General features: G+C 43.7%; 1 protein-coding gene across 1 annotated transcript; it reads right to left on the bottom strand.

Annotated features, from left to right (window-relative positions):
* Nucleotides 1-1,541: 1,541 nt before the first annotated feature.
* On the bottom strand, nt 1,542-8,331 carry LOC134316952 (piggyBac transposable element-derived protein 2-like). The gene is made up of 2 exons (XM_062997568.1): nt 8,273-8,331; nt 1,542-2,730 (listed from the first exon to the last, which is right to left on the bottom strand). The coding sequence occupies exons 1-2, from the start codon at nt 8,329-8,331 to the stop codon at nt 1,542-1,544; spliced, it is 1,248 nt and encodes a 415-aa protein (XP_062853638.1).
* Between the last annotated feature and the right edge of the window lie 743 nt (nt 8,332-9,074).

Below are 9,074 nucleotides of genomic sequence, written 5' to 3'. Positions count from 1 at the left end.
GGTAGGGTGAGTAGGTCTATGACCGAGGTAAATAAGGTTTAGTATTTGTTGACATTAAGCTGGTGCGACTTCGTGCAGCCCTTGCGCTGCTGTTTGTTTGTTGCCGCGGCGATTTGTCGGCTTGCGCTCTACCGGTTTAACAGCGCTTCCGGATCTCCGGCCATTCACGGCGCGCTTGGCTCTCCTGATTTAGAGCCGCGTCTATACCGGAGCGATCCGGGTTCGCGTCCCGAGTTCGCAATTTATTATTGCGACCTTTTTTGTAAAACGGCCCCTTCCCGACTCCCGTCGGTGACCGTGCCGTCCGGGCTTTTTCCGGTTCCCCTTTTCTTTTCCCCTTGGGGTTTTTCTAGCCTCGTGGTGTTTTTACCAGTGATAGCTCAGTGCCAGTGATAGCTCAGTGGTTAACCCTCTGATGCATGAATTATGAAATCCTGAGTCAAGATTTTTTTTAAATGTGTCTTTACTTTTCTTAAAGAATGACAAAAAATTGTATTAACTTTTTTTTCATGTTTTTATGTTATTTCTTCAGGAAGTTACAGACATGTCCACAACAGTGGACTACATGCGCTTAAGCACTCAACATAAAACAGTATAAACTTAATGGAATAATGAATCAATCCATGTTTTATCATAAATCCATGAGCACATATTCCATTGTGTGCTTTGAAAATCACTTGAACATACTTTCAATCAATCTAACATTCTATAGCCCTATTGTTTAGGCCTAAAAAAGAGAACAAACAGTGCTCACAACTGAAAAAGCTTCCATGTAAGCTAATTGGATGTTTAAAAACATCTCTAAACAGAACAAATATATTTGAGTCTCCATATTTCTTTAAGAATGCATGAATTGGAATAACTTGTTATTATCACTATGTTTTCAACAACAAGAATGGACAGTCACTGCATCACTGAACATCTGCATCTCCAAAACTCCTCTACTAACTTTTTCCTAACTTCTAACCCTCATCATACGCTCAGTCTTAGGCTACATGAAAATTGGCAAAGCATCCAGGGCAAAGTGCCACACGGCACTGAATGCAGATGTATTTGGTCTTCCGTGTGCATGCAGCATCGTGGCATCTGTTTGCATTTTTGACCTGAGTGAGCTTGGGCCAGTGATTTGCTGTGCTGAACCTGACCTCACTGGGTACTTTGGTCACTGCTATGCGCTTTGCCGGAGGTGGGGTTCCACTGGGCCTTCCTCTTTTGCTTTGCTGGAGGGAGCCAGTATTTATCAGTGCACGGGCCACAGAAGCTTTGAAGATGAGGAGATTCATCTTTTCCAATCCAGACATCATGTAGAGTCACCAGGCATTAACAACGGTCACATCCAAAAAATGAAAGAACACTCGGATGTACCACCGTTTGTTTCTACGTCTGTGGGGACACATTGCCACACACTGGTCAACAAGATCCACCCCACCCATGTGTTGGTTGTAAAGGGCCACTGAGTAGGGTCTTTGGACACTAATCATCGTTTGTTCTTTCTTGAGCCATCTTTGGGCCACATCTTCAGGGGACTGGCCAGCACAGGTCTATGCCATGTGGATGACTGAGCTGTCAAGCCAACGTGTGACAGTGATGTTTCTGTTTGTGCAGGCCCCTCTGCCTTCTTCTTTCAGTTGTTTTTCACTCTTGAGTTTTTGACTCGCTCCTTTCACTCTGTTTGCTCTGCATGTACCTGTGCCATAGATGCCCATGTCTTTCAAGGCCTCAAGGAGTGGAATGCTGCAGAAGAAATTGTCAAAAAACACCTTGTGGTTTTTGTGCTTTATGTCATCACAAAGGCGCATCACTACATCTCCAGCCATTCCCAAACCACTGCTGTGACCCCTATTTGCTGAGCCCTGGTACACTTCAAATCTGTACACATAACCTGAGGACCCTGCCCTCACCCATACTTTCACTCCCCAGGGTTTGGGCTTTTTTGGTATGTATTGCTTAATTGATAGTTGGCCTTTGAAGGGAATTATTTGCTCATCAATTGATTGGAATTCTTCAGGGTCTGCTGCCGCCAGGAATGTTTTCTGAAGTGTACTTAGCACTGGTGTTATTTTGAAGAGCCTATCTGTGTTTGCTGGCTGGTATGTATAGTTATCCACAAAGTGCAGATGACTCAGAATTTGCTCATATCTGTTTACAGACATGGCATCTGCAATTATTCCAAGACGAAGGCCATCCTCACTGGACCAGTACATTCGTGCCCTAGGATATCGAATGTACCCCATGACCATGTTGATCCCTAGAAAAATTTGCATTTCTTCGCTTGTCACTGCCAAATTTTCTTTCCCTTTCTGCAGAGCATACATGTTGGTGTTATGCACTATCTCATCGATGAGATCTAAGGGAAACAGATGCCTAAATAAATCAATTGGTTCTCTTCCCTCAACATTCACTTTCCTGTCTCCTAGAAAAGGTGGCAAGTCTCCTTCAAAGTTGTTGTCTTGGACTTTCCAGACATATTTGCGAGGTTGAGTGCAGGCAGGTGCCTTGCAAATATTTCTCTGGGTAGGTACCATACGGACATTTTCCTCAGCTCCCTCAACATGCTGACCTCTCTCTGCTTCCTGTCCTTCATCATCCAGGCCCTCGTCATCTTGACTTTCAACATCCTGACTCACTGTATCCTTACTGTCTGCATCTCCTTCATCATCCTCATCTCCTATGTCTCTATTGTTCTCTGGCAGCCACTCCTCATCACTGCTGTCACTATACTCATTGTCACTGAGATCCAAGATGGCGGCGCGTTAACACGCAGCGGCCGCTCTGGGGTCGAAAAACGGTGTTTTTTGTTGTTTTGCAGAAAAGTTTGTAAGTTTTGTTTAGGACAGTTTTGTTTATAAACGTATGGAAACCACTTTTGACTCAGTTTACAACCGCCATACACTGCTACAATTGAGAAAACAGTCAGAAACCAACCTGCAAGATGATCTGCGGCGAACTCTGCATGAACTCTGCCTACTTCGCGAACCAGGCCTGCAGTCCTCGGAGTTACCTTAAGCAGGTGACCGGGGGAGGGGGCGCCGCAAGCGGTGCTCGAGGAAGCAGAAGCGTGGAAAGCGAGCCGGGGTCCGTGCTAGGCTAAAAGCTAACCCAAGCCGGCCGGCTCTACCATCGTTGTTCCTCGCAAATGCATGCTCTCTGGAGAATAAACTGGACTGTATCAGACTTCAGCGAACTACCCAATGTGAGTACAGAGACTGTTGTGTTTTAATTTTCACTGAAACATGGCTTAGCGACAACATTCCAGACAGTGCCATTCAGCTAGACGGGCTAGCATCGTATCGCGCCGATAGAAATGAAGCTCAGTCCGGTAAAACACGAGGAGGAGGCGTTTGTGTTTACATTAACACCGAATGGTGCAAGGACTCTGTGCTTGTTGTGGCGTACTGTTCTCCGATGGTGGAATTTGCTATTGTTAGATGCAGACCTTTTTATTTACCACGGGAATTCACCAGCGTGCTTATTGTCGCGGTGTATCTCCCACCCAGCGCGAACGCGAAGTTAGCATTGAGCGAACTTTACAGAGCCATCAGCGAACTGCAGAACATTCATCCAGACGGACTGTTTATTATCGCTGGGGATTTTAATCATGCAAATCTCAAGTCTGTTCTCCCTAAATTCCATCAGCATGTGGACTTTGCTACGAGAGGAACGAACACGCTGGATAATGTTTACACGAACATTTCCGGTGCGTACCGGGCGGAGCCCCGCCCCCACCTCGGATACTCAGACCACATCTCTGTAATGCTAATTCCAGCATACAGAGCACTCATCAGGCGCTCCAGACCTGTACAGAAACAGGTGAAAACCTGGCCAGAAGGATCCATCTCTGCTCTTCAGGACTGTTTTGAGTGCACTGACTGGGACATGTTTAGGGAGGCTGCAACATACGGCGATTACACTGATCTAGAGGAGTACACGACTTCAGTGACCTGCTACATCAGCAAGTGCATTGAGGACGTCACTACCACTAGAACCATCACTTCCAGACCCAACCAGAAGCCGTGGATGACTCCAGAGGTGCGTGCACTGCTGAGGGCCCGAGACTCCGCTTTTAAAGCAGGTGACCAGCCGGCTCTGAGAACAGCGAGAGCCAGACTGTCCAGGGCGATCCGAGAAGCAAAGCGCGCACATGGCCAGAACATCCACAGCCACTTCCAGAACAGCGGTGACACACGGCGCTTGTGGCAGGGCATCCAGGCCATCACCAACTACAGGACGACTCCACCCGTCTGTGACAGTGATGCCTCCCTTCCAGATGCGCTGAACGACTTCTACGCTCGGTTCGAGGCGCAGAACAACATGTTGGCGAGGAAGATGATCCCACCTTGTGACGACCAGGTGCTTCGTCTCTCCACAGCGGACGTGAGGAGAACTCTGCACAGAGTCAACCCACGGAAGGCTTGTGGACCAGACAACATTCCTGGCCGAGTGCTCAAGGGATGTGCAGACCAGCTGGCAGATGTATTCACTGACATCTTCAACATCTCCCTGAGCAGCGCCATCGTTCCAACATGCCTCAAGACGACCACCATCGTACCCGTGCCAAAGAAGTCATCTGTGTCATGCTTCAACGACTATCGTCCCATAGCACTCACGCCTATCATCATGAAGTATTTCGAGAAACTAGTCATGAGGCATATTAAGACCCTACTGCCTCCCACCATGGACCCACTGCAGTTTGCGTACCGTCCTAACCGCTCAACGGACGACGCCATATCCACTACACTTCACCTGGCTTCTACACACCTGGACAGAAAGAACACTTACGTCAGGATGCTGTTCATAGACTTTAGCTCAGCATTCAACACCATCATTCCTCAGCATCTAATTGGAAAGCTGAGCACGCTGGGCCTGAACACCTCTCTCTGCAACTGGATCCTGGATTTCTTGACTGAGAGACCTCAGTCCGTCCGGATCGGTAAGAACACCTCCAGCACCACCACACTGAGCACCGGCGCTCCCCAAGGCTGTGTGCTCAGTCCACTGCTGTTTACTCTGCTTACGCACGACTGTACAGCAATGCACAGCTCGAATTCCATCGTTAAGTTTGCAGACGACACAACTGTGGTGGGACTCATCAGCAACAACGATGAGTCAGCGTACAGAGAGGAGGTACAACATCTAACGAACTGGTGCCAAGTCAACAACCTGTCTCTGAATGTGGATAAAACCAAAGAGATGGTCATTGACTTTAGAAAGACACTAAGGGACCACTCCCCACTGCACATCGACGGCTCATCTGTTGAGATCGTCAAGAGCACCAAATTTCTCGGTGTTCATCTGGAGGAGAATCTCACCTGGACCCTTAACACCAGTTCCATCACCAAGAAAGCCCAGCAGCGTCTCTACTTTTTGAGAAGACTGAGGAAAGCTCATCTGCCACCCCCCATTCTCACCACGTTCTACAGAGGAACAATCGAGAGCATCCTGATCGGCTGCATCACTGTCTGGTTCGGAAATTGTACTGCGTCGGACCGCAAGACTCTCCAGCGAGTAGTGAGGACGGCTGAAAAGATCATCGGGGTCGCTCTTCCATCTCTCACGGACATTTTTAACACCCGCTGCATCCGCAAAGCTCTAAGCATTGTGGACGATCCAACCCATCCATCACATGGACTTTTTACTTTGCTCCCGTCTGGGAGACGATACCGCAGCATCCGGACTAACACAACCAGACTGTGTAACAGTTTTATCCCTCAAGCAATCAGACTCCTAAACTCAGTACTGTAACAATTTCCTCCGGAAATGTTCTGCTGCCACACACTGAACTGTATTGACTATGTTACTTGCATTTTTGCACACCTCCTGGAAATGCACAATAATTTCTGCACCTTACTTGTATTTTGCACCTTATTTACTTTTTAGGCACCTTATCGGCATTGCCAATTTTACGCTGCTAATGTACAACATGTCACTACCTCTTGAACCATTGTACCATCTATTCACCATCATGTACTAACACTTGTCTTTAGTCCTGTCTTCTAATTACTTGTTTAGATTAGGGATAATTAGGAATATCTTTTGTAGTTATTTATTATAGGATTTTTTTGTATTATTGTTGTATTTGCACTGTTTTGTCTTGCACTTTTTGTACCGTGTTACACCGTGATCCTAGAGGAACGCTGTTTCGTTTCAATATGTACTTGTATGTAACTGAAATGACAATAAAACCTCTCTGACTCTGGAGTCGGAGGGAAATTCCTGGACTATTCTATAGTCTTCCCTATTCTTTACTGCACTTGTGGTCTAAAAATATGACAAAATTATAATTTTACCAACACAAACTACAACAAATCTGCACAAAAATTTGTATATTTTTAAAACTAACTTATAGGTATATCCAAAATAAATTGAATTGCAACCAAATATGACAAATATATTTTTAACTAATACAAACTACAAATAATCTGCACAAAAACTTATATTGTTTTAAAACTAACTTATAGATGTACCCAAAATGAATTAAACTGCAACCAAAACAGTCATAATAAAAGATAAATCAAGTATATGACTCATGTTGAAAACATACTTAGCAATGCATAACGTCCACTTTGTTGGACACATGGTTAATCATAATTTCCTACTTATTTGAAATAAAATGTTCAAAACTAAAAGAATAATATTGTTACTTAGATACTCCTGCATATCAGTATATTTTTTTTTTTTACCTCCAGGGTTCTCTTAGAATAGAAGGATTGACAGGATATTCCAGGAGTGGTCAACAAGTGTGTCTGTCTGCCAGCCATCTTGGATTCAGATGGCATTCACTTGTAGTTACAACAACTAACCACTGAATGAAACTCAATGGAGGGGGGCAGTAGAGAGCACTCGAAGCACTGATATGCAATTCCACCATAGAAACTGCTGCATTTAGGAGAAAATGACTATTAAACAGCTGTCCACTGTAGTGACCGCTATGCGTCAGAGGGTTAAGGTACTGGACTAGTAAGCAGAAGGTTGCCGGTTCAAGCCCCGCCACCACCAAATTGCCACTGTTGGGTCCCTGAGCAAGGCCCTCAACCCTCAATTGCTCATTGTGTAAGTCGCTTTGGATAAAAGCGTATGCTGAAAATGTAAATGTTTACCCCGAGATCCCTCGGGCGCTCCCTTCCTTTTAGGCGCCCGTTATCACCAATCCCTAATCCTCGCCGTTGCGAGGTAATTTGGTCTAGGACCGGCGAGCCAGCGAATGGGGTTCGCGGCTCGCGTTTTTGTCTTGTACTTTTGTCTTTATTTTCTCTGTTTACTCTTCTGTTTCAGCCAAGACGTCTTCGGCAGCGTTCGGGGTTCCCGAATTGTTTTTGTTGCTTATTTTATCTCTTTGATTATTTATTATTTTATTTAATAAACATTTTTTCGGTTACTCCGCGTTTTTGGGTCCTCCCTCTCTGCACACATCCAAGTACAGTATGTATCTCTGCAGACCGGAGAACCGTGAGTAGGAGGGGCTTATACCGCAAGTGGGCGGGTACCCGCAAGTAGGAGGGGCTTATTCCGCAAGTGGGCGGATATCAGCGAAAGAACGTCTTTGCAAGACAGGGTCCTAAAGGAGTAGGATTCAATGAATTTCCGGTCTTAACTATTTAATATGCAACTTTCACATCGGAAACATAATAAAAATACAATTAAAATAGTATATGTTACCTGTTATTGTTCAAATATCATTGTCAGGTACAGGTTACAGGTACAAGTTAAATAAAATGCATTTACATGCTGATTTTGGATAAGAGGTATTACTAAACAATATTAGTAATAGCATACACCAATCAGGCATAACATTATAACCCCCTTCTTGTAAATCTAAAACCCAAATAATTAACCTTTAAGAGGTCCTTAATATTCTAATGCATTTGTCCCTAAGGACAAAAAATTGCCTCTTCGCAAAACTGCTGTAAAAATATTATGCATGAATATAAAACTTTTAAAACTACTTCTGCCTGAAATATACATATCAAATATTACTTTTTTTAACCTTTTAAATGCTGGTATGTTTACATAGCACCATTGTTTCTTATTGAAAAAAAAAAAACTAAAATAATTTCCATAAAATACATTTCAAGGAGCATTTGATTCTTACTGTTATTAGACCCTGAGATGGGTCAATGATTGGAAGCAACATTGATTTTGGTGCTTTTTTTTGCAGTGTCAGATTAAAAGAAAAACTCACACTCAAGGCCAAAAAATGACTACTTCCCAAAAACAAAAATGTATATAGGGCGAGAGAGAGAGAGAGAGAGAGACAGCAAGTAAGATAAATTACTATTCCTGCAGCAGCTGATGAGCATAGAAGATGCCCTCTCTTTTTGATGTGTGGGGCATTTCTCCCACCTTGTGCGGTGTTTCGTGCTTAGGAGCAGCACATCCTTGCCCAGTCAAGGAATAAGAGACCAGTATGTGGGTCTTCATAAAAGCAAATGTGGAGGAGAAGAGTACTCTTGCTCTTGCCTGGAGCAACTGAGGGGAAGCTCAGGCTTGTGTCCGTGAATTGTGCCAATCAGGGCCAGTTTCCATCTGAGCAACTCCTCTTAATAATTAATAACCTGTGGCAAATATGAGCTGTATTTATTCAACACAGCCAAAATGGTTTGAATAAAAAAAATGGCTCTTAAGGGTTAAGTTGGACTAGGGTTTTGATGATTATGCTTTCATATAGTTCATTTCAGATATAAGTTAATTGCAGTGTGTTAAATTATTATATAACTTTTGTATAAATAATAGATTATTATATCTCTACTTGATATTAGTGAGTCCATTGTGCTTTCATTAGAGAAAACAAGTGTACACTGTTACACTTCCATATATTTACAGGCAATTCCCATGGGTTCCTCCCCACCCATATTAACTTAAAAAATACATAAATGATTTGCCTGAAATATGCAAAGGCACAAGAGTGTCAAATGTATGCAATGTATGTAAATAACTTGCAGTATGTGTTTAATTCTGTTTTAAAACTTACTTATAAATTGTCATGCATTTAATTACTGGTGGTTCTTAAAAGTAAATGAAAAATTTATTGGAAGTTTCTGTTCAGTTATATTCAGTAACATAAGAGTTACTTCAAA

This window comes from Trichomycterus rosablanca, chromosome 1 (genome assembly GCF_030014385.1).
Source record: "Trichomycterus rosablanca isolate fTriRos1 chromosome 1, fTriRos1.hap1, whole genome shotgun sequence".
Taxonomy (NCBI): Eukaryota; Metazoa; Chordata; class Actinopteri; order Siluriformes; family Trichomycteridae; genus Trichomycterus; species Trichomycterus rosablanca.
Note: the sequence above shows the minus strand (reverse complement) of the source record. Positions and strands in the feature narration are given on the sequence as shown.